This window comes from Canis lupus, chromosome 10 (genome assembly GCF_003254725.2).
Source record: "Canis lupus dingo isolate Sandy chromosome 10, ASM325472v2, whole genome shotgun sequence".
In the NCBI taxonomy this organism is placed as follows: domain Eukaryota; kingdom Metazoa; phylum Chordata; class Mammalia; order Carnivora; family Canidae; genus Canis; species Canis lupus.
In genome coordinates, this window is record NC_064252.1 from 17,991,272 (window position 1) to 18,015,658 (window position 24,387).

Below are 24,387 nucleotides of genomic sequence, written 5' to 3' on the forward strand. Positions count from 1 at the left end.
GGCCTGGACCCTCCAGCCCCGTCTCCACAAGCAAACCACGTATCCGCGCGAGGACCGTGCTCTTCGCCCCACCCCCAGTGGACCCCCCAACAGGTGCCCCTGGTCAAGAGCAGACCCCGCCCGTGCAGGCTGCCCACTCGTGTCCCCTCTAGGAATTCAGGGACGCCTGGCCTGGTCCCCCCAGACACAGAGGCAGGGCAAAGGGGTCAGCGGAGGCGCGCGAGGACGCAGAGAAACCAGAAGCAGATGCGTGTTCTGTGGCTGTCTACCCTCAACGGTCAATTTTATTATAAACAACAGTATCAAAATATACAAATCTGTTTAAGAACAACCGAGAATTGCAGCTTTTCTAAGGGCCAACCGGGCACGAGAGACTCCCAAGGCGGCAGCTGCCCGTCCGCAGCTCCGGGGCGGGGGTGAGGAGCGCTCCGGGCTCAGTGAATAATTTAAGGGGGGGCCTGGCTCGGGCTCTGGACACGCGTCACAAGTCCTCCCGCGGGGGCAGCGGCTGCGTGGGGCCTGCTGTGAGCTCTGTGGGGAGACAACAGCGGGAGGTGAAATCCCGGCTCAGACCTGGGGCGGGAGGCTTTGGGGGGACCAGGCGGCGCCCCCATCCCGATGGGGTTGCTGCCCGCGGACCAGCAGCCCGGGGCGTCAGGCAGGAGGCACGGCGGGGTCACCCCGCTTCGCCCCGCAGACCCGAGCCGTAGACACAAGCTGGCGATGCTCCCTGGCGGCCGGGAGCAGGGCTGGGGACAGCAGGGACCTGCAGGGGTGGGCAGGGTGGGCAGGGCGGGCCCCAGGGCTATGGGGGCACAGGTGGCTGTGGCCCTACTCCCCGCTCCTTCCTCCCTGTTCTTGGCGCCAGGGCTTCCTCAGAGGAACCTCGCTCTGCACCTGCCCTGCCCTCCCTGCCCTCTCCGCCACTGCCCTGCTGCCTGCCCCAGCCCTCCCCACCCCAGCCCTGTCCTCCCCGCCCCTGCCCTGCTCTCCCTCCCACCCCTGCCCTGCCCTGCCCGCCCGCCCCAGCCCTGGCCTTGCTGCCCCTGCCCACCCTGCCCACCCAGCCCTCACTGCCCCTGTCCTGCCCACCCTGCCCTGTCCTGCCTGCCTGGCCCAGCTCTGGCCTCCCTGCCCTGCTCATCTGGCCCTGCCCTGCCCTTCCCTCCCTGCCAGCCCCTGCCCTGCCCACCTGCCCCAGCCCTGCCCGTCTGGCCCAGCCCTGCCTTCCCTGCCAGCCCCTGCCCACCCTGCCAGCCCCTGCCCTGCCCTCCCTGCCCCATCCTTGCTGGGGTCAGGAAGCTCCTGAAGTCAGTGTCGGGGCAGTTGTTCAGTAAGATTCTTCATCGGTGCTTTGTTGACACTACCCCGCCACTCCACGTTCTCACACTTCTGTCCCGGGAAGACCTGTGCCCCCCCCCACATGCTGACATCCTGACCCCCAGTAGCTGTGAAGTGGATCCCATGTGAAAACAGGCTCTTTACAGATGGACAAGATAAGAGGAGGTCATCGGGGTGAGTCCTCATCCAACAGCTGGCGTCAACGTAGGAAGAGGGAAATTAGGACATGGACACAGAGGCCCCGGGAGGTGTGTGGACAGAGGCAGAGACCAGAGGGGTGTAGCCGTGGGCCCAGGGAAAGCTGACACCGACAGCGGCCGACAGCGGCCAGCAGAGACCAAGGCTCCTGCCCTCGGGGCCCCGGGAGCCTGCTAACCCCGCGGTCACTGAGTCTCCGTGCGGCCCCCTCCCGTCGGGTGGGCATGTCACCCCCGAGGGCTGTCTTTGGGGTGATTCCTGAGCTGGGAGCGCCCGCGCACACCCATTAGAGCCGCGCCACTCACCGATGCCCGGGGTCTGCGTGGGCACACATGCGTCCTCCGTCTCTTCGAAGCCATCGGGACACACGCACACGTAGCTCCCAGGAGTGTTGTAGCAGTTCTCGTTGTGGCGCATGCACACACTCTCCACGCCCGCGCACTCGTCCACGTCTGCAAGAAGGGCTGCGCTGGGTGGCTGCCTGGCCCATCATGGGCACATGCTCGCCTGGTTCGCTCCCACACAGGGAGCACGGAAACTGGGGAGGGCTCGGGGCAGGATCCAGGGCGGCTCTGGGTCGGGCGGTGGGCGGGCAGGGGCAGCAGGGGCGGCAGGGGCGGGTGTGCAGCTGGGCCTGGGGCCGCTCACGCAGGGGGTGTCTGCCCACCGCCCCTTTCCACGGGGTTTCAGTGGCCACGGGGGCCTGGGTGGGGGGCTGGAGCAGAGCCCCAGGCCACAGGGTCACCAGGACCGTGTACCCCTGGGGGCCGCAGGACAGAGCCTGCACCCCCTGCCCCGCAGGGAGCACTGGAGTCTGTGCCCCCCCCGGCCCCGACCCCTTAGTGCAGTGCACTGACCTGTGCACTGGCCACCTTCCCTGCTGTAGCCGGGGATGCACTCTTTACAGCTCCCGGGACCCTTCCCTGTGCAGCCCACACACGTAGCATCACATTCTAGAAACAAAGGGAGAGACAGAACATCGGACCGCCTCCCGTGAGCAGAACAGGTCGGAAGCCCGCCGTGTGAGGACCTGTGCGTCCCCGACATCTGCACGTGGTCCAGTGACGTGTGCCGTGTGCCCCTGGAGCTGTGACCGCAGGCTGCCAGGCCCCCGCAGACTGTCTTGCCGAAGCCAGCGTCCGCATGGCAGCTTTTCCCCAGTCACCTCACGGTGGGGACACTGCGAGCAGCTCAGGAGGGACATATGGGACAACGCGGGACGCTCACAGGCGAGTCCTCGCGGTCAGAGTGGCCGGTCGCCACCTCCGGGGACGCCGCAGCCCTACCGTCCACACTCCCGAGCAGTTTGGAGACTCTGCCAAGGAAACAAGGAAGGACCCGGAGTCGTGGCTGTGGGAAACCGGCCTGAGCCAAACCTCCAGCAACACAGCCAGCTGGAGGGCGCGGCACGCTGCGGGCACCCCAGAGCTGTGATGCGACATGGGGACAGGGCCCACTGGGGAGGGCAGCGGGGACGGCGAGCGCCGTGAAATGACGGATGGAGGAAACTGGAGCTTTAAAAGTTACTTGCTTTTCAACATATCTGAATTTTCTGATTTTGCAAAGCAAACGTCTATCACTCGGTGCCCCTCACAGGTCTTAACATCTTAACGTGGGGAGAGCGCCTTGGAGCCCCGCGGTGAGGCCCGGCCACGCCCACCGCCCACCCGCCGCCACGCACCTTTGCACACAAATGAGCCGTTGGTGTTCTCGCAGTACTGCTGGTCGCTGCAGGGCGGCGTGTCTGCCACACACTCGTCCACATCTGGAACACAGCAGCACGGCCGTGAGGACAGACCCCCGGCCACCTCGTGGAGGACGCGGGCAGTGACTGGACACGACCCTCGGCCACGGCTCTCCCTTGTGCAGGGGTGACGGGGGCCAGGGGCGCGGCCCCCACAAGGGACCCCCAGCAGGCACAGGACAGTCTCGTGCTTCCGCGTGGACTCGCGTGGCTCCAGGTCAGCGTCAGGGCCACGACCACCCTCGGGACCAGACCCCAGGAAGGAGCCTGCCCCCGACGGGCCTAAGGGCAGCCCGGCTCCACCGGCCATTCCTCCCACTGCCCCCAGGCCTCCCCGGGGCCACTGGGTGCCAAGGAGAGGGCACGGTGGCCAATAGGCTGGGCGGGTGGGGCCCAGGGCCTGAACCCCGCGGCTGGGTGTGCGCCAGGAAGGCCCGCCTCCCCATTCAACGGCTGGACCGGGCAGGCACTGTGGCCGTTGAGCCCACCGAACGGCTCTCCAGGCCAAAGGGGGGCCCATGCCTCGGTTTCCCTGCCTGCACACCAGCAGGCCTGCCTATTCATGGAGATGGGAGGGGGAGGGAGGACGGGAGAGGCAGAGGAGGGGGGGGCGGGGGTGGCGGAGGAGAGGAGAGGCCACCCAGAGCCCGCCCGGCCTCACCCACGCAGGCGGCGTCCTCCTGCACCCAGCCCGCGGCACACTGGCTGCAGTCCCTGTTGGTTGGGCCCGTGCACTCCTTACACGACTCGTCACAGGCTAGAAGGCGGGGGAGGGACACCCGTGAGCACGCGTGAACCCTGTTCTCAGTAACCCACGCGACACAGAAATCACTTCAGAAATCAGGTATTTACCTTTTGCACGATGAAAACAAAAACCCAATATGAGTAAGAAAAAAACCCCAAGAAAGCAAACTTCATTCAACAACAGAAAAACTGAGCCTTGTGATTCACAAGATTCCTGAGCTTAACGAGAAAACAACCAAGTGGGCTTCCTGCGCCCCTTCTGGTCGCTCCATGGACATAGCCCCGCCCAGCATGCCCCACATGCCCCCATATCCCAGGCCAGGCAGGGACGGGCACTCGAGGCAGAGGCACGGAAGCTCTGAGGGCCACAGGCCAGGGCCCGGCCCTGATGTGGGGGTAAACACAGTTGGGGACGCCAAGGAGTCTCCCGACATCGGGAGAACCGACGAGAGAATGCCAGAAGGGTGCTGCGCATGCCGTCCTCCAGGCATCACAACCTCCATGTGCCCACGTGGTCGCCCCTGGGCCTTGGCCCCGATAGGAGGCATGGCAGCGCCCGCCCCACGTCCAGCATGCTCGCTCACAGTGGACAGGGCTCTGCATGCAGGACCCCACGGGGCCACGTGCAGCCCCGACCGAGGGGAGCCCAGGGCCGGCCAGGCTGCCTCAGAGCACGGGGCCGGGGGGCCCGCCTGGCCCGGTGCCCAGTAGCCGAGGCCGCATGTCTTCCTAAGGGGATGGGGGCAGGAGGTCACAGCCCGGGGCTGCAGGTGCGCTCCTTCCTGACTGCTCCAGCACCTCGTGTGGGGCCGGGGGCCGGGGCCGCCTCTGCTCGCTCCCCACACCCTGCAGCTGGGCCATCCTGCCCACGCAGCTGCAGCCCAGCACACACACCTCCGCCCGGACATGCAGGACCGGGTCACCCCGAAGCAGTGGGCACGTGACTCGGAGGCTGTGTCCTCCCTGTCCACCCGCCCCGTCCTTCTCTGGAGGATGCCAGGGGAAGGGGACCCACTGTTTCCTCCCGGGGTCATTCAGACAGGAGGCAAGAGCACCCCCGGGCCTGCTTGTGCTTCTGGTGTGTGGGGGCGCCGGCAGCTGCAGGAAGGGGGCCCTGTGCCCACCCGGCTGCTCAGCGGGCGCCGCCAATGTACCTGTGCAGACGCTATGTGTCTCGTTCCTCAGCGAGCTGAAGTAGCCATCCATGCAGTCGGTGCACGTGGGCCCCTGGTAGCCAGGGTGGCACTGGCAGGACCCGTTCCCCTGCCGGCTGCCGTCCCCGCTGCACCGCCCGTTCCCACTGCACGGCCTCTCGGAGCCGCCCTGGCATGCTGTAGGCGACACACACCTGCCACTCAGACGCCTGCAGGCAGGGACACGTTGCCTCACAGGGAGTGGCACCTCGCTCGGCCCCCTGCTCACCCAGGGCAGCTCATGGGTCTCGCTCTCAAGTCCACACACACCCCGCTTCCTGCCCGAGTCACTACGATCCTCCGGGGAGCGCAGGCGGGCGCGGGGCTGTGCGTGGGGTGACCCGCTGGGGTCCGCAGCTGGGGCCGTGAGGACAGCCAGGGCCGCGGCGGGAGAACGAGACGTCACCAGCCGGCCTCCGTGGGTGGACGTGGTGCCCGCGGCAAACCGTGGCTTTGGTTCTGTGCGCACTTTCTCACAGGAGAGCCTGGCTTCAGCAGGTGACGCCTCCCACCCAACAGACGCCCCTGCCCCTGGCCTCACACACGCGGGGCTCGTCTCCTCCATGCGCAGGGCCGGGCCGGGGCCGCGGAAGCCCCTGCGAGGGCAGCAGGGCTGGCTCGGACACACAGGGCTGCCCGGCCCAGGGAAGAGGCCCCGCGGGGACGGTGGCAGGGCCGCGGCAGCCCCGGGGCTTGGTGCGGGTGGCACCCCCGGTGCCAGCCGTGCTTCTGCCCACCTGGGACTCAGCACCCAGACACCGGGAACAACGGAGGACGCTCGAGATGCCCTGACAACGTACCAAGGCAGTGTGGCCCATATGTTCCTGGGGAACAGCAAACTTTCAGCGTTTTCACGCAAAACCACTCAAATAAATCGGGATACTCCTTCTTCCTGAGGAATTAAAAATGTGGTCATTGAAGCTTACGTGACAGATTTCTTCAAAACAAAAACGCGGTGTGTGACAGCACGTGCCCCAGCATGTCCCGGCCTCAGGGGGCGCCCGTCCAGGAGCGAGCAGGTGCTCCAGGTGCCACCCGCCTGCAGCTGCTGCAGAGCATAACAAGGACTGAGGGAGCATGTGCAAACTCTCCTAATTCTGAAAGTATTGCAAATTTATAAACTAAAAACTAAGTCACAAATGCTAGTTTCAACGAACACCCAGGGGAGAGCAGTGGGGCTGGAGCTATGGGAGGCAGGCTGTGGCGCAGGGGGCATGGGGGCACTCACAGCCGCAGCCACCAGGCCTCCAGGTGGTCCTCGTGCTCCTCCAGCAGGCTGTGGCACTCGAAGTCACTGCTGACGCACAGGCCCTCTGTGATCTCCAGCAGGCGGACCTCACTGAAACGCAAGCCCGTCAGCCCCACACGGAGGCGAGCCCAGGGCGTCGGCGTCACCCCACAGGGACGTCCCGAGGCCCTGCGTGGTGCCATGCCAGAAGGATGGTGGCACTTTGGTGAAAAAAGACGCTCGACACACACACTAGGGACGAGCAGAGTCGGGACTTGGGGTGGGGGTCAGAGTGAGGGGGTGGGACTCAGTCGCCTTGGCCGTGCGGGGAGGGGGCAGGGGGACAAGTGTGGAAGCAAAGGGCCGTGTAGGGGCCAGCGCACAGGTGACCTCACCGAAGGGACCCTTCTGTGTGTCTGTTGTCCACGTAGGTGACAACATTCACGGGAACGTGTCCAGCGCCGAAGCTGGGCTGCCCAAAGCTGGGGTGATGGCACCCACCTGAACTCGTACTTGGACAGTGTCTTTTCCTCCCAAGCTGTATTCCCGCCACCGAAGTTCTTCTTTGCGGTGTCTGCCATTCCCTGCGAGGAGAGAGGGTGGGCACGGGGCTCCGCTGCTGCCCCCACACATCCGTTGTCCACCACAGGGGTCACTCTGAGTCCACTGTGGGGACAATGCCATTTACTGTTGGGTGACCCCGGGTCCATCACCAGGATGACCTGGAGTCCATCACAAGGTGACCCTTGTCCATCGCAGGGCGACCCTGGGTCCATGACCCCTGTCCATCCCGGGCTTACCCTGAGTCCTTGACCCAGGTCCATGGTGGAGTGCCCTGCCCATCACACGGTGACCCAGGGTCCGTGACCCAGGTCCATCATAGGATGACCTTATGCATCGTGGGCTTACCCTGGGTCCATGACCCGGGTCCATGGTAGCGTGACCCTGTCCATCCTGGGCTCACCCTGGGTCTGTGAACCCTGTCCACCGCAGGGTGAACCTGTCCATCCTGGGGTCACCCTGGGTCCGCGTCCCGGGTCCATGGCGGGGTGACCCTGTCTATACCAGGGTCACCCTGGGTCCGTGTCCCGGGTCCTTGGCGGGGTGACCCTGTCCACCCCGGGCTCACCCTGCGTCCGAGACCCGGTCCACCCTGACGCCCCCGCCCCGCCGCCCAGGCCAGCCCCCGCGCCCCGCCCCGCGCCCCGCCCCGCGCCCGGGTCCGAGCGGCCCACCTGGTTGAACTTGTCCACCAGCTCCCGGCAGCGCTTGCAGGGCGTCGCCTTCTTGGCGGCCGCACCGGGCGGCGGCGGCGGCAGCAGCAGCAGCAGCAGCAGCCCCAGCGCGGCCGGGGCCGGGGCCGGGGCCGGGGCCGGGGCCGGGGGGCGCATGGCGGGCCGAGGCGGGCAGCGCTGCGCAGGACGCGGCCGCGGGAGGGCCCAGGTCCAGCGGGAACCGGCCGCCCAGCGCTCCGCGGAGCCGGCCGTTCCCGGGGCTACTTGACGGCGCCGGGCGGGGTCCCGCCCACCGGCCGCCCTCGCGCCGCTATTGGCCGGGCGCCCCCACTCCGTCCCCATGTGGCCCAATCCGGGCTCGCCACGAGAAGCGACCAATAGGAGGGCCCCGGGTCAGCGTCCAGCCGGGAGGGGGTGGGGCCGGGGCGAGGCGAAGGGAGCCCGCCCCTCGCGCGCGCCGCCCGGACGCCATCTTTACTCCGGGCAGGGGGCGCCGCGCCGGGAGCGAGGCCCTGGCGGCCATATTAGGTGTGGGCAACGGCCTCTAGTCCCCGCCCGGCTTCCGCCGCGCTGCTTCCGGCCGTCCTGGGGGCTGCGCTTCGAGGGACGACGTGGTGGCCGGAGAGGTGGGGCTCTCAGGGCGCGCGGCGGGGACCCCGAGGCCGCAGGAGCCACGGCTTGGGTGAGGGGAGCCGGCCGCTCGGGTCCCGCCAGGCGTCTGTCCGCGTTGAGCGGGAGCGGAGCCGGCGCGGCGGGGACAGGCGGGGACAGGCGGGGCCTCGCGGTTGGCGTCCTCCGCAGCGAGCGGCCCCGCGTGCAGCTGCCGGCCCAGGTCAGCCGCGTCCGTGTGCGGCGCCGCGCGGCCCGCTCCTGCCCCGCTCCTGCCCCGCCCCTGCCCCGCACCTGCCCCGCTCCTGCCCCGCTCCTGCCCCCTCCTGCCCGCTCCTGCCCCGCACCTGCCCCGCAGCTGCCTCTGCCCGTCGGCGGCCCCGCACCTGCTCCCCGCACCTGTTCCCTGCCCTCCTGCACCTACTCCCTCCCCACCTGCATCCCTGCACCTTCCCCTTGCCCTCCCACTTGCTCCCTCCTCCCTCTGCAGCCCTGTACCTGCTCCCCTCACCTGCTCCCCTGCACCTGACCCCCCACTTACTCCCTCCTCCCTCTGGAGCCCCGCAGCTGCCCCCGCCCCTCGGCAGCCCTGCACCTGCCCCCTGCACGTGCCCCGCACCTGCTCCCTGCACCTGCTCCGCTCCTGCCCCGCAGCTGCCCACCCCCTCACCCCCCGCCCGTTGGCAGCCCCGCACCTGCTCCCCGTACCTGCCCCCTGCCCTCCCACACCTACTCCCTCCCCATCTGCATCCCTGCACCTGCCCTCTGCCCCCCCACTTACTTCCTCCTTCTGCACCCATGTACCTGCTCCCCTCACCTGCCCCCCGCACCTGCCCCCCCACTTACTCCCTTCTGCACTTGCTCCCTCCTCTGTCTGCAGCCCTGCACCTGCTCCCCTCAGCTGCCTCCCACACTTGCTCCACACACCTGCCCCCTGCACCTGCTCCCCACCTGCTCCCCACCTGCCTGCTCCCTGCGCCTGCCCTCCCTCCCTGCACATGGGCTCCAGCGGAGAGCACCCAGTCCTGCGGGGCGACAGGCACCGGCCAGCCACACCTTGCAGCTCGCCACCAGCTGTTTGCATCTTCCTGCAGGGGAGCGTCCTGCGGGAGGCCGCACAGGGTGGGCACTGGGGGACGGGCCTGGTCTTGGCGGACCTGGGGCAGCCGTTCCAACAACTTGCTGCGTGTGTGCTTCCTGTTTCTTTCTACGCTCCCCCCCCTCACAGCAGCATGGGGAGCAGAGAACAGTACGTGAACGTCTGTGGCTTCCTTGGCTTTACTGGGAGTTAAAGCATTAACGTGTTTTTAAGGACCGCGTAGCTGGTGCGGTGAGGTCCAGGCGCACGTCGCCTGGGTTTCTTCCCTCTGTAGCTTGTGATGCACGTGCTGCGCAGGGAACGGCCAGGCAGCAGGCGGGCCTGCCCCCAGCCCGGCGCCCGGCAGGACGGTGGGCCACGTCTCTCCTTCACACTGGCTCCGTGCTGACCGAGGCCTCCTCCGGGGCGGGGGGACCGGGGGTCTCAGCCTCACAGACCTCACGCTTTAGAAAGAGGGACACAAAGCATTGACACCCCCTTCCGTCCCTGGGTCTTGGTCTGGGAAAAGAGTGTGTGCTCTTTGGTAACTGGTCTTGAAGCCCCTGTCCTGCTACCCTCCCCCCCACCCTGCCGGCCACAGGGAGGGCTGACTCAGTTGTGCAAATACGGCCTTCTTCCTGGAAAGATCGGTGCCCAGCTCAGGGCGTGGGGTAGCCTCCTGAGATGCGGGAGGTGCCCAAGCCTGATTTCTCTCAACTTTCTCCATGCGTTCAAATTATAGACGTTAGAGCAGTGGTTTAGAGAGTTCCCATGCGCCCCTCACCCGGATGCCCGGTGTTGACTCGGGGAGCTTGTGACCCGGGCATCTGTGTTTTCACTTTCTCCAGGGCCCACGGGCGCTGCTGCCGATGAGCGTGGCAGGCGGGTGAGGCGGGAGAGCCATGGCTGGGAAGAGGCCGTTGGGCGCGGGCCGGCAGCGCCGGCTGCTGGGGCTGCTGGTGGCTGTCGCCGCCATCCACCTCATCACCTGCCCCTACGCCAAAGTGGAGGAGAGCTTCAACCTGCAGGCCATGCACGACCTGCTTTACTACCGGCTGGACACGGACAAGGTGAGCGCCTGCGTGCAAGAGCGCGCATGCAAGATCCCCACGGGCATGCGCTGACCTCCCCTTCCCCTGCAGTACGACCATCTTGAGTTTCCCGGAGTGGTCCCCAGGACCTTCCTCGGCCCCCTGGCCGTGGCGGCGCTCTCCAGCCCTGTGGTCTACGTGCTGTCCCTGCTGGAAGCGCCCAAGTTTTACTCTCAACTAGTAGGTAAGGGGGTCTTGCGATGAGGATGAGGGAGGCACCGAGTGGGATCAGGGGACTTCCGTGAGCCAGGTGGACGCTCCCCCCCTCGGGAGTGTCCTTCTGTCGGATGCCTGGCCGTCCTTGGCCACTCAGCCTGGTCGTCCGGAGCAGGTGTCTTGGTCTGACCCCCGCCTTTTCTGGGGCATAACATGGGACAACGAGCTGAGCGCGTCTTGCTTCTGCTCTCGAGAGGGTGAAGTGGGGGCTCCGGGGCCCCTCCCCAGGTGGGAGAGCGGGAGAGGCAGCAGGTGTGGCGTCACCTGTGGGGCTGCGCACCCCGCAGAGAGCTGCCTGTTTCCCTGGAAGCCACTGTCCCCGTGGAACCAGTGGTCTGCGTCGGAGGCCTCCCTTCCCCCACCCAGAGGTCACCAATGGTTGCACTTTGTGCGAATCCTGCTGGATCTTTCTATGTGCACGTGTGGATACCTCTTAAAACCAAATTTAGGACGTCCCGTATATATCACCGTGCAACCTCCTTGTTGAGCCAGCAACCACCGTGTTTCCATGTCTGCACCCACGAGACCTAGATTTCCTGGCTACTCCAACTGTCCACCCGTGTGTGGAGATCCCCCACTGCCCAGGTGGCTACATAGGGCAGGAGCTCCGGGGCCGTGTGGGGCGTCAGGCCTCCGTCCGCGTGGCCCTGGGGTGTCACGTGCACGTGGCGCAGGCTGCGGTGAGATGCTGAGCCGGTCACACAGACCTGTGGACACTGCCTGCCCTGCCCGTGGCCCCCCGGGGCCCGCAGTCAGTGAGGCTTTAGGGTCGGGGTGCTGAGGCCCAGGCTGTCCGTTCCCTGCGCCCAGTCCATGTTCTGTAGCAGAGAGCACTCCCCTCATCCGAGGCTGTTTCGCTGCCACCTGGGCACTGACTCCCCGTCGCCAGTGGCCTTTCAGGACCCCCTGTGCCCAGCTCTTCACCGCCAGCCATGCACATCGCCACGTTTGTTTAGTCAGGGCTGTCCTTGGTCTCGGCGTGATCTTCGGACTCTGGACTTTACAAAAAGAAGTGAGGCGGCAGTTTGGGGCCACAGTGGCCACCATGTTCTGCTGGGTGACGGCCACGCAGTTCCACCTCATGTTCTACTGCACGCGGACGCTCCCCAACGTGCTGGCCCTGCCCGTGGGTAGGTAGCTGCCGAGCCACGCTGGTGAAGGGGCGACCGTCGGGGGGGCATCTGCCTGACGAGAGCTGCTTCCCACCGGGCGGGGAAGGCCGAGGATGGGCTGGCCTGTGGCGAGGACCAGGGCGTCCCTCTGTTGCCGCGCTGAGGTGCCTTCCCAGCTCTCGGCCGGGGCCTGGGTCGCCTGGGAGGGTTTTCTGGCCGGCGGGTGGTCCCGGGCGCCCCGAGGAGTATGGGAGGCGGTGGATGGTGTGGGCGTGGGGTCACCGTGCCTGGGGGCCGACCGGGGTCGGGGGGCGTGGGGTGGGGGGGCTGGGGGAGGCGGAGAGGGAGGCCAGGGCACGGGGTGGGCTGGGGCATGTGGGGCACAGCCGCCCATGGCGGGAGTCAGCAGCTGTGTCTCGCAGTCCTGCCGGCCCTGGCGGCCTGGCTGCAGCTGAGGTGGGCCCGCTTCATCCGGCTGTCGGCCTTCGCCATCCTCGTGTTCAGAGCCGAGCTGAGCGTCTTCCTGGGCCTCGCGCTGCTGCTCCTGCTTGGCACCCGGAGGCTGACGGTGGCCAAGGCCCTGCGCTGCGCCCTCCCGGCCGGGGCGCTCTGCCTAGGTGAGTGGGGCTGCAGGGGCGCGTCTGCCCGAAGCTGCGCTTTGTGTGCTGCCAGGAGGAGGGAGAGATGCGGGGAGGGTTGTTTTATTAAATGAAACCGCCTTGATGCTCAGCGGAGTTACAGCTTGAACCGGCTCCTCCTCGGGGCCTCATCCCCAGGCGGGGGTGGGGTGGCAGGTCCCTGCACCAGCTCTGTGGGGGCCCCGCCCTCCTGGGGAGCCCAGGCCCCAGGCGCCAGCTCCTCCTGGTGAAGCAGGTGCCTTGGGGCCACGTTGCGGCCCGTTGACAGGTCCGGGGCCCCCAGGGCTGCTGTTCACCCGGGCAGCGGTGGGGTCTGAGCGGCTGGGGGCTGAGTTCTTTCTGAGGGTCTCCGGTGCCTCCCAGGACTGACGGTGGCCGTGGACTCCTGTTTCTGGCGATACCTCGTGTGGCCAGAGGGAAAGGTGCTTTGGTACAACACGGTCCTGAACAAAAGCTCCAACTGGGGCGTATCCTTCCCGTGTATAGGCGTCCCCGGCGGCCCCCCGCTCCCCCGCGGCTGGCACCTGCCCCTGGACGCTCCATTCCGCCTCAGCCACCAGATGGTCTTCAGTGACGCCGCAGCGGCTTGTGGACGCCCTGGGACCAGCTGTCCTCTGGGGGAGGGGGAGGGCTGGGCTGGCCACCTGGCGAGGCTGGGAGTCCCAGGTGCTGTACCCCCCGCCCCCGCGTGACCGCGCTGACGGGTGACTCGCTGGCGTGTGGCCTCCTTAACCGTCCCACCCAAGACTTCTCCGCTGCTGTGGTATTTCTATTCGGCCCTGCCCCGCGGCCTGGGCTGCAGCCTGTTCTTCGTGCCCCTGGGTGCCGTGGACAGGCGGGCGCTGGCGCTGCTGCTTCTGTCTCTGGGCTTTGTGGCCCTGTACTCGCTGCTCCCGCACAAGGAGCTGCGCTTCGTCATCTACACCTTCCCCGTGCTCAACATCGTGGCCGCCCGGGGCTGCGCCTGCCTGTGAGTCCTCCGCTGTTCCTCGGCGGCCACGGCCCACGCCACGGGCCCTCAGGGAAGGCGTTCGGGTGAACAGATGGGTCCAAATGGGCGCCCGGGTAAAGGAGGGCCGCGGGGTCAGGAGGGGCCGCCCTGGGCCCGCCGATGGGTCAGTGTGTGGTTCTTGGGCCCGTGTACACGCAGCTGCCGTGGGACGACACTCACGGGGTCACCTGACCCTCGGGCCAGAGCAGGGAGCTCAGCGGGACGGGCCGTGTGACAGGTGGAGGGTCAGGGAAGTTCAAGGAGGGTCAGGGGTGGTTGGGAGGGTTGGGGGGGCGTCGGGGAATGTCGGGGGTGTGGCGGGGGGTCGGGGAAGGTCAGAGAGGGTTGGAGTGGTTGGGAGGGACAGGGGTGGTTGGGAAGGACAGGGAAGTGCTCCGGGCCCACCACCACAAGGGGTGTGGGTGTTACCAAGGGCAGGAGATGGCCCAGCCTGGAATGAGGGCCTGACAACAGGGTGCCCGGGAGCCGCGGTGGTGCTGCGGGGCCGTGTCCGGAGTGGGCCGTGGGCTGAGGCGGTGGCTCGCTGTCTGTGCTGGGTGGGAGCTGCCAGGCTTCTGCGGAGGATGGGCAGGAAGCAGCCTGGTCTGGTGGCCTTGAGGTCTCTCCAGGCTCCCAGGGCAGCGGTGGCCCTGCGCCCTCCGCTTCCCGTACAAACCCGGCCGCGCCTGGGCTGGGTCTGCCCTCCAACCTGGACATGAGCGATAACCCGAGATGATTGGAAATGTAATATGAACTTTAAATCAGCATTTGGGTGGAGTTGGACAGAGGAACTTCCCCCACCCTCCCCGATGATCACGTCCCCGTGGCGATCGGGGCCCACGGTGACCGTGAGGGCGGACGGCGGCGTCCGTGTGCCGCAGCCTCCTGTGAGACGCACGGCGCTCTCTCCAGGCTAAACAACTACAGGAAGTCCTGGCTGTATAAAGCAGGCTCCGTGCTGGTGATCGGACACCTTGCGGTGAATGCCGCCTACTCGGCCACAGCCCTGTACGTGTCCCACTTCAACTACCCCGGCGGCGTGGCGATGCACAAGCTGCACCAGCTGGTGGCCCCCGGGACAGGTGGGTGCTGGGCGGCTGGGGCCGGGGCGGCTCAGGCGTGGCTCGGGCGCGGCTCGCAGTTCTCAGCAGGTGCACATGGTCGTCCGCAGATGTCGCGCTGCACATCGACGTGGCCGCTGCGCAGACGGGCGTGTCTCGGTTTCTAGAAGTGAATGGTGCCTGGAGGTATGTTGCTGCCCCCTGGGCACTCCTCCCACAGCCATGCGTGGCTCCCCGGGGGCAGCTGGGCTCTGGGAGCCGCGTGGGACTCACGGTCGACGGCCACGCTCCAACCTTGCAGGTACGACAAGAGGGAAGACGTGCGGCCTGGGTCGGGGCACATGCTGGCCTACACGCACCTCCTCATGGAGGCGGCCCCCGCGCACCTGGCGCTCTACAGGGACACGCACCGTGTCCTGGCCAGCGTCCCAGGCACCACGGGTGTGAGTCTGAACCTCAGCAGGCTGCCCCCCCTCGACGTCAACCTGCAGACAAGGCTGGTGCTCCTGGAGAGACGCCGTGGGCCGTCCTGAGGCCTCAGGGCTCCTCGGTGTCCTGGCAGATGGGACCGCATGCGGGACGGTGGGACCCAGGGCACAGGCCCCGCTCCTCTGCAGCCCCGACCTCGTGGCTGCCCCCCGCCCAAGGAGCGCACCCCACAGGAGGTCCGTGAGTCCACGGGAGGACTCTGCGGGCGCAGGTGCACCTGGTCCGTCGCACATGGGGCTCCGGGGATCCAGAGGGGCTGCGAATAAATCTGTGTTTCCTTAGTGGAGATCGTGCGACGGGTGATACTGCACAGACTCCCTTCTTGCAGGTCGTGTTTCAAGTGATGACCTTGGCACCTTTACGCTTTGTTGAAGGAGCACACGTTGGTTATTATGTACCGAGCACGTCAAATACCAGCGGGCCCGGGGACAGCACACGGGGAGGGTGTGGCTGCGCATGTGTATCACCCGCACGTACTCAGCTCCCACATGCACGGGCATCACGTGCACTGACACGTGGACACATCACATGTACTACCATCACGCACGTGCTGACACGTACACACACGCGTGCACACCTGGCACTCCCCTAAGGAAAGGCCATGTCTGGGCTGGTGAGAGCTCTGCCTGTGGCCTGGCTGTGGTCCACTGCAGCCGACGAGCAGTGTGTGCGTGGACATGGCCCCGGGGGGACCTCCTGCGGCCTCTCCGGGGTGCGTGGATGTTTCCTGCGGAGCCCGGGTGGCCCCTCCTGCCCGCCAGCTGGTGCCTGCGAGCCAGCCCTGCCTCTCCCGTCTGTCTGTCTGCCGTGTTTATTATTTATGCATCATTGGCATTTAGCACCCGTTTGTGATTCCTCAGCGTGCAAACTCGTCGTCGGTCCGGGTGGCGGCTGGCTCACACTTGATTCCCCGGGCACCCTCATGGCTGCTTCCCTGCCTGCCGCCGAGGCTCTCAGGCCTCCCTGTCTGCCCGAAGGTCAGCGGCTGAGGGGCCCTGCTTGCAGGGAGCGGCTGCGGACACCGAGGCCGGGGACATCTGCTCCCAGACCCCTCTGGATGCGCAAGGGGCAGGCATGCCTGCACTCTTGTCTGTCCCACACTCTGGGACACCTGCAGCTCTGGGTCCCCATCTCTGTGGGGTGCGCTGCCCCCCATCCCCTGTCCCCTGAGCGACCAGCCGCCGCGGAGTCCATGTCTGCCTTGGCTCCGTGGCGTCTCCTCCTCCCTGCGTGGCCCAGGATCTGCCTTCCGCCCGCGTGTGGAGGGTGAGCTGCTTCCAGAAGTGGCAGTTGCTCCCAGAGCATGCTCGGGGCGTCGCTTCCACCACAACCCCTCCAAGTGTTGTGACTCGAGTAACTGCTGCCTGGCTTTTCCCTCCTTCCTGTGAAGATGAGCAGACCTGCGTGGACTGGGTTCCGTCCTCCCTGGGAGCCCGGTGAGCCTCTCGTTGGACCTGAGGCTTCCCCTTCCTGGAGCCACGCGGCTGTTGGCCACCGTGTGCACAGCCTCACGCGTGTTTTCTCATGCTGTGCCCCTGGGAGCGGGGCTGCACGTGGGTGCCATGTGACTCAGTGGTACCCCTCCGGGGCTGCAGGGCCAGCCCTGACCCGGCTGCTCTTATGCCCGAGCGGCGGTGTCTCCGGATGCTTCTTCGTGTCTTCAGGGGAAGGTGAATGTCTAACAGGATCAAGCACCGTCCGGTGTGGTCAGTGGTCTGTCCGCCTTTGGTCTGTTTTCCGTGCACTTGGGGCACTTCCCCTCCACGTTATGAAAACTCTTCAGTTGCTGGGAGTGCTCACCCTTTCTGTCCCAGGCCACAGGTCACTTCCTCCCTTGTCGTCTGTGTTCTGATCACAAAGCACTTTCCCAGGCACTTTTCTGCAGGTTCACGTTCGTGTGTGCGGCTGGGTTCATGGCCTGCGTCCCACCCTTGGGCTCCGCGGCTGGCACCTTCTGGGCTCTTGTTCGCGTTGCTTCTGCACGAAGACTTGGGATCCGCTGGCGTTTGCCTCTGTTCGTGGGAGGGGTGACCCGAGTTTATCCTGCTGCCAGGGCTGGCCGCACACCCAAGCCACCGACGCCGCAGGGATTTGAAGTCACAGACCGAACGTGTGCGGTTCAGGCACTGGCAGATGTGACCAAAGTCGCTGTAAACGTCCGTGCGCAGCCTCTGGGGCCATGAGGCTCCAGCTCCTTCGTGTGGGTACCGAGCATGGCCGCCGGGCCGACGTAGAGTATGGGTGGCTTTGTAGGAAGCGGCCAGGCGCCTCCCTGTGGCCCCCCTGCGCCCCTCCACGACCCCCCTACAGTCCCTCTGCGCTCCAGTGACCATGGGCACAGCCCCTGGCATTGTCCATGTCCTACGTTCTGGCCCTTCCAACAGGTGTGCAGCGGCGTCTCTTGTGTTCACGTGCACCTGCTGGGTGTGCACGATGTGATGCTGACTTGCCATCTGTACGTCACTGCTGTTTGGTGACACCTTTAAAACTGATTTTCAATGGAATTGTTTCCTTATTGTTGAGTTTTAAGGGTTCTTTGTGTATTTTGGACAACGGACCTTTATCAGATGTGTCTTTTACATGTTTCCTCCCCGTCTGTGGTATATCTTGTTCTCTTGACGTTGTCCTTCTAGACCTGAGAATTTTTATTTTAAAGATTTTATTTATTTACTCATGAGAGACACAAAGGGAGGCAGAGGGAGAAGCAGGCTCCCTGCGGGGAGCCCAATGTGGGACTCGATCCCAGGACCCTGGGATCACGCCCTAGGCTGAGGGCAGATGCTCAACTGCTGGGCCCCCCAGGCGTCCCTAGAGCAGAGAATTTTAATTTTAACAAAATCTAGCCATCAGTTCTCTCTTTGGTGTTGTATCTGAAAAGTCATCTCCACACTACTTTCTAGGAATTTTATAGTTTTGGGATTATTTAGGTTTGTGACTTAATTCATGTGAATATTTATGAAGGGGGTAGGTCTGTGCCTAGGTTCTTTTCTCCCCCTGAGTGGATGTCCACTTGTTCCAGCGCCATTAGGAGAAGGAACTATCTCTGCTTTATTGTGTTGTCTTTGCTCCTTTATCAAAGGTCAGTTAACTGGATTTATGGACGTGTCTATCTAGGCAGTCTCTCTCTATTTTGTCCCATGTATATTCTTTTGCCGAAACCACATTGTCCTAACTGTAGCTTTATAGTGAGTCTTGAAGTCAGGTAATGACGGTCTTCCACCTTTGTTCTTCAGCATTCTGTCGTGGGAGTCTTTTGCTTCTCTATACAAGCTTCAAAATTGATTTGTGTCCACAAAATGACTTGAGATTTGAAGGAAGGAGTGGAGAGAGAGGAAATGCCCTCTAGGCTTAGTTTACTGAGCACTTTGATCATGAATGGGTGTTGGATTTTGTCAGATGGTTTTTCTGCATCCATTATGATCATGTGCTTTTTTCTCTGATGGATTACATTAATGGTTTTCGAATGTTGAAGTAGTTTTGCATACCTGAGATAAATCCCATTGAGTCATGGTGTAGAATTCTTTTCATACATTGCTGGATTTGATTTGCTTTTTTTTTTTTTTTTTTTTAATATTTCTGCATCTCTGTTCATGAGTGATATTGGTCTGTAGTTTTCTTGTAGTACTTTTGGTTTTGGTATCAGGAAAATGCTGGCTTCGTACATGAAGTATTCCATCTGTTTCTATCTACTGGGAGAGATTGCAGAGAATTGTGTAATTTTCCCTTAAACGTTTGGTAGAATCCACCAGTAAAGTAATCTGGACCTGGTGCTTTCTGTTTGGGAAGATTATTCATTATCGATTCAGTTTCTTTAATAGATACAAGCCTATTCACGTTGTCTGTTTGTTCTTGTGTGACTTTTGGCAGAATGTGTCTTTCAAGAGGTTGGTCCATTCTTCTCTAGGTCATCAAGTTTATTTGCCTGGTTGTTAATAGTATTCTCTAATGCTTTAATGACCATGGGTCTGTAGTAATGTCTCCTCCTCCATGTCCGTTATTAGTGATTAGTGTCCTTTCTCTTTGTTATCTTAGTTAGCTTTGCTACAGGCTTATCAATTTCATTAATCTTTTCAAAGAACCAGCTTTTGGTTTCATTGATTTTCTCCATTCGTTTCCTGTTTTCGATTTCATGAATTTCTGCTCTGATTCTTATTATTTCTTCTGCTTACTTTGGACATAATTTTCTCTTTTTCTTCTATGTTCCTAGAAGAAAGGGACCTACATTATTTAATTTAGATCTTTCTTCTTTTCTAATATATGCATTCAACACTGTAAATTTCCCTCTAAGCAGTGCTTTCACAGCATCCCACAAATTTTGGTAAGTTGCGTTTTTATTTTCACTTAGTTCTACTTATTTTAAAATTTCTCTTGAGATTTCATTTCTTTGTCCCATGCATTGTTTAGAAGGGTGTTGTTTAGGGGCGCCTGGGTGGCTTAGTCTTTTAAGCATCTGACTCTTGATTTCAACCCAGGAAATGATCTCAGAGTTGTGAGATAGAGCCTATGTTGGGCTCTGCCCTGGGTGTGGAGTCTGCTTTGTATTCTCTCTCTCCCTCTGCCTCTACAGCCTGCCACTCTGCTCACTCATGCTCACTCTTTCTCTCTCAAGGAGAAAAACAAAGTGTGTTGTTTAATCTCCATGTATGTCTGGATATTCCAGCTGTCTGTGTGTTACTGGTTTGTAGTTTAGTTCTACCACGGCCTGATAGCAGATGTAGGACTTCTACTATCTTGTATTTGTTGAGGTGTTTTAACGCCCAGAATGTGGTCCATCTTGGCAAATGTTCACATGAGGTTGAGGAGAATTTGTGTTCTGCTGTTGTCGGATGAAGTGGTCTGCAGACCTTATTTATATCCAGTTGATGGATGGTGTCGTTGAGTTCAGCCATGTCCTTACTGGTTCCTGCCTGCTGGATCCATCCATGTCTCGGGGTTGTTGACTCTCCAGTTATGACAGTGATTCAGCTATTTCTTTGTCATTCTATTATTTTTTGCCCCATATATTTTGATGCTCTGTTGGTAGGTACACACACATTGAGGGTTATTGCATCTTCCTGGAGAATGGATTCCTTCATCATTATATAATCCCCTTCCTCATTCTCTGATAACTTTCCTTCCTTTGAAGTCTGCTGTGTGAAATTAATACAGCTACTTCCTGATTTCTTTTGATTACCGTTAACATACTTGCCTCTATTTATTTATTTATTTATTTATTTATTTATTTATTTTTATTTATTTATGATAGAGAGAGAGGCAGAGACATAGGCAGAGGGAGAAGCAGGCTCCATGCACCGGGAGCCCGATGTGGGATTCGATCCCGGGTCTCCAGGATCGCGCCCTGGGCCAAAGGCAGGCGCCAAACCGCTGCGCCACCCAGGGATCCCCCGCCTCCATTTATTTTTAATCCATATGTGTCTTTATATATTTCTTTAAAGATTTTATTTTATCATGAGAGACACAGAGAGAGAGAGAGAAAGGCAGAGGCACAGGCAGAGGGAGAAGCAGGCTCCATGCAGGGAGCTGGATGCGGGACTTGATCCCCGGTCTCCAGGATCACGCCCTGGGCCAAGGGCAGCGCCAAACCACTGAGCCTCTGGGGTTGCCCTGTGTCTTTATATTTAAAGTGGGTTTCTTGGGGCACCTGGCTGGCTCAGTCAGTAGAGCAGGTGACTCTTGACGTCACGGTTGTGAGTTCGAGGCCCACAGTGGGTGAAGAGATTACTTAAATAAATAAAACTTTAAAGAAAACCTAAAGTGAGTTTCTTGTAGGCAACATATGGTTGGGCCTTGTTTTTATATTGACTCTGTTAGACTGTTAATCAGGCATTTTCTATGATTCCATTTTCTCTCCTCTTTAGCAAATTGGTTATACTTCATTTTTGCTTTTTTTTTCATGGTTGCCCTAGAGTTTAGAATATATGTTTATAGCTAATCCCACTCTATTTTCAAATAACACTGTGCTGCTTCATGGGTAATGTGAGTACCTTATAATAAAATACTTCTAATTCTTCCCTCCTGTCCCTTGTGTCATTGCTGGCATTCATTTCTCATACGTAAGCTACATAAGCGTAAAGGTACGTATCTCATGTGTAAGCATATGTGATTCTACGTTATCATTATTTTGAACAAACTTACTTTAGATTAAGAATGAAATGCTAACTTCCTCCTTTTTCAGTGGTCTTCTTTATTTTACGTAGGTCTGAGTCTCTGACCTACATTACTTTCCTTCTCTCCAATGAACTCCCTTTAACGTTCTTCCAAGCCTGTCTCCTGGCCACAAATTCCCTCAGTGTCTGTCTGAGAACGTCTATTTCTCCTTCATCTTTAAGAACAATTACACCAGGGATGCCCGGGTGGTTCAGTGGTTGAGTGCCTGCCTTCAGATCAGGTCGTGATCCCGGGGTCCTGGGATTGAGTCCCGTGAGGGGCTTGGCAGGGAGTCTGCTTCTCCCTCTCCCTCTGCTGCTCCCCTTGCTCCTGTTCTCTCTCTCAAATAAATAAATAAAAATCTTTTTAAAAATCCCAAAAGAATAATTTCACCGTGTATAGAGCTGTAGGTTGGTGGGATTTTTCTCTCCACACCTTAAGTATTTTGGTCCACGTTCCTTGGCTTGCGTGACTTCTGAAAAGTCAGATGTGGTTCTTACCTTCATTTCCTTACAGGGAAGTTCCCCCCTCCCACCTGGCTTCTTCAGGACTTAACATTTATTTATAGAATTCATTAATTGAACATGATATTTAAAGGTATTGGTTGTTTTGTTTTGCTCTGTTTGCTTCCTGGCTCTGTGCTCCGCGTCTGATGCTGAGTTGGGGACATTCTCAGCCATCATTTCGAATACTTCTTCTGTTCCTTTTCTTTCTTTTCCTTCTGATGTTCTCATCCACGTCGGCTACACTCTGTGGCTGTCCCATCATCTTTGGATGTTCTCTTCTGTGTTGTTTGGTTTTTCTCTTTATTTTTCAGTTTTCAAGGATTCTTTCCACATGTCCTCTCGCTCAGACATTCTTTGCTAAGCCATGTCCAGTCTAGTAAGCCCGCAGAGGGCATTCTTCATTTCTGCAGCAGTGTCCTCTCTCTAGCGCTTTGTTGTTGTTCTTTCTCAGGATTTGCATTGCTCCGCTTCCGTTGCCCGTCTGTGCTTGGGCGCCGTCTACTGCGCCTGTGTGAGCGCCGAGCGTACTGACCCTATGTTCTGTGTTCCCGCTCTGATGATTCCAACATCCCTGCCAAGCTTGTTCTGAAACTCGCCCTGTCTCTTCATACTGGGTTAGTTTAGTCGTGTGATTGGCCTTGTGATTTTTTTCTTGATAGTCAGACGTGATGTATGGGCGAGAGGAGCCGCTATCACAGGCCTCGGAACGGTGGCGGCAAGAAGCGCGGAGAGGAAGTCTTTACAGTCCTGTGATCAGACTCCGGCTCCGGGGAGCCTGTGGCTCTGCACTGAGCTTCACGGAGTCTGTCCCCTCTTTCCCCGTCTGCTCAGCGGGGACAGGTCCCCGGAGGGGGCCGGAGTCGGTCAGTGAGGCTCGGCTAACACGTTTCCCTCGAGGGCAGGCTTTGCTGAGCATCGGGTGCTCTGGCATGTTCAGGATGGCTCTGTGCGAGGCGCAGAGGGTTTTCCTGTTCCTGTGGGGATGGCCCAGGTTTGGAGCTAGAGCTCACCGGCTTGTGGGGCCTCACGACCCGACAGCCCAAAGGTTTTAACTCGGAGCCGTCCGCTCTGAGCCTCCAGCGGCCCTGGCGCTCCCCGGAGCCGCGGCCGCTGCTCTTCACACCAGGTCCTCCTGCTCCCTGGAGACCCAGGAGGAGTGGCCAACTCCTCAGTCTGTCCCCCGTGTGCGGAACCCCAGACCGAAGTCTGTGGTTAGTTTGCTTCGTCAAGGACCAGTCTCTTAAATCATACAGAACACGAAGCGCGGGGTCACAAGCCCGTTATGACGATGCCATGTGCCCCCCAACTGCCCGCGTGTTCACCTTTGTGAGCTGTGTGTTCGCGTGGCCTCCAGGTCCTGCCCGCGTCCCTCACGCCCCTGGCAGGACGCCCAGAGCGGTCTGTGGGTCACGAGCATCCCTGCGAACGTCTTCCTTTCTCCCTCGGTCTGGAAGGATGGTCTTGCCAGATGTAGGATTCTCGAAGGGCGGTTTTGTTCTTTTCGCCCTTCGGGGATAGTGACCCGGTGGGTCTGGCCGCGGGGACCCTGGGGGGAGGCCACGGCGGCCCCTCAGGAGGACCCTCGCCGCTTCGGGATGCCCACCTCCCGGCCGTTCCCTACAGACGTGGCTCTGCGTGGATCTCCAGTGCGTCTCATTGGGCTGCTTGGATGGTCCCGCTCACGTCCGTCGTCATGGTTGGCAAGTCTTCAGCCATTTTATTTCCCCCTCTCCTGCCTGGCCCCATGCTGTCCTCCTTCTGGGACTCCCATGATGAGCGTGGGGCTTCCTGGCTGCATCCCATGGGCCCTCGGCTCTGGCCCGTCAGCCTCTCCTCCTCCTGTTGCTCAGATTCAGTGATTCCCGCTGTCTTTGGGTTCGCAGATTCTTTCTGCTGCTCCTGGACTCTGCCTCCGAGTCCCTCGCGTGGACTGTCCACTTCAGTTGTGGTGCTTTCCAGTCCCGTTTACCTTTGCTTTCTTAGGTTTTGTATGTTTTTAGTCCGCTTGTTCCAACCTCCTTTTCCTGCCTTTCGCCACATCCGCCTCTACTTCCTTGAGCGTCTTCGACCCTCATGTTAAAGTCCTCGGCTGGCAGGTCCACCGTCGGGCCTCAGGGATGGCTGCCGTGGGCCGCCTGCCCCCGGCTCCACGCTCGTCAGGGACACTAACCCGCGAGCACAGCAGCTCTGGAACCAGGGTCTGCCCCTTCCCAGGGGCTTGCCGGGTTTTGCTGTTCTTTTATATTTTGATTGCTGCAGGCTGCATCTGTCCACGGACCTCCTTCTGTGGGTCGTCCACCTGGCCCGGGGTCACATCTAGGTCTCCCGCGCGTGCGGGTGTCTGTAACGTCGGCGTCTGTTCCTCCAACTGCCCCACAAATGGCTTCAGAAGCCCGGCGGCCGCCTGCCTGCGTGTGCACCTGCCGGGTCAGGAGGAGCCATCGCGTTAGAGCGCAGGCCTCCGGTCCTTGGAGGACGTGGCTCCCACAACTATGCGAGCTGCTCTGGGGGCTGTGGGGGGCTGAGGGGGGTGGGACTGGAGGGCTGGGGGGAGCCAAGGGGGTTGGGGGGAGCTGAGAGGCTGGGGGCTGGAGGGAGCTGGGGCCCTAGGGGGCTGGGGGAGGCGGCTGGGGGGGGCTGGGAGGCAGCGGCTGCAGTGCTCCAAGCTGAAACTGGCCACAGGGCCACCCTGACTTGCTCGCCTGCGCTGGAAACCACGGGCCTCCCTCCTCCCTCTTCCCTCCTCCTGGTCCTGGCAGTCGCCTG

At 61.4% G+C, this 24,387-nt stretch overlaps 2 protein-coding genes across 4 annotated transcripts; one reads left to right on the top strand and one right to left on the bottom strand.

Moving 5' to 3' along the window:
- Positions 1 to 253: 253 nt before the first annotated feature.
- CRELD2 (cysteine rich with EGF like domains 2) lies at positions 254 to 8,040 on the bottom strand. Its single transcript, XM_025455974.3, has 10 exons — positions 7,684 to 8,040; positions 6,950 to 7,032; positions 6,449 to 6,559; positions 6,021 to 6,112; positions 5,182 to 5,358; positions 3,945 to 4,040; positions 3,221 to 3,304; positions 2,397 to 2,492; positions 1,845 to 1,991; positions 254 to 531 (listed from the first exon to the last, which is right to left on the bottom strand). Exons 1-10 carry the CDS (start codon positions 8,023 to 8,025, stop codon positions 482 to 484), a joined length of 1,278 nt encoding a protein of 425 aa, XP_025311759.3. The 5' UTR covers positions 8,026 to 8,040; the 3' UTR covers positions 254 to 481.
- A 113-nt stretch (positions 8,041 to 8,153) lies between these two features.
- On the top strand, positions 8,154 to 15,254 carry ALG12 (ALG12 alpha-1,6-mannosyltransferase). Of its 3 annotated transcripts, none has more exons than XM_049115222.1 (10): positions 8,154 to 8,309; positions 10,219 to 10,440; positions 10,513 to 10,645; positions 11,634 to 11,807; positions 12,212 to 12,406; positions 12,791 to 12,894; positions 13,174 to 13,397; positions 14,331 to 14,500; positions 14,590 to 14,665; positions 14,781 to 15,254. In XM_049115222.1, exons 2-10 carry the CDS (start codon positions 10,273 to 10,275, stop codon positions 15,010 to 15,012), a joined length of 1,476 nt encoding a protein of 491 aa, XP_048971179.1. In that variant the 5' UTR covers positions 8,154 to 8,309; positions 10,219 to 10,272; the 3' UTR covers positions 15,013 to 15,254. The 3 variants fall into 3 exon arrangements, with proteins under 3 accessions (XP_048971179.1, XP_048971180.1, XP_048971181.1); XM_049115223.1 differs by having other exon boundaries at positions 8,250 to 8,365; XM_049115224.1 differs by lacking the exon at positions 8,154 to 8,309 and adding an exon at positions 8,457 to 8,515.
- Positions 15,255 to 24,387: the final 9,133 nt, after the last annotated feature.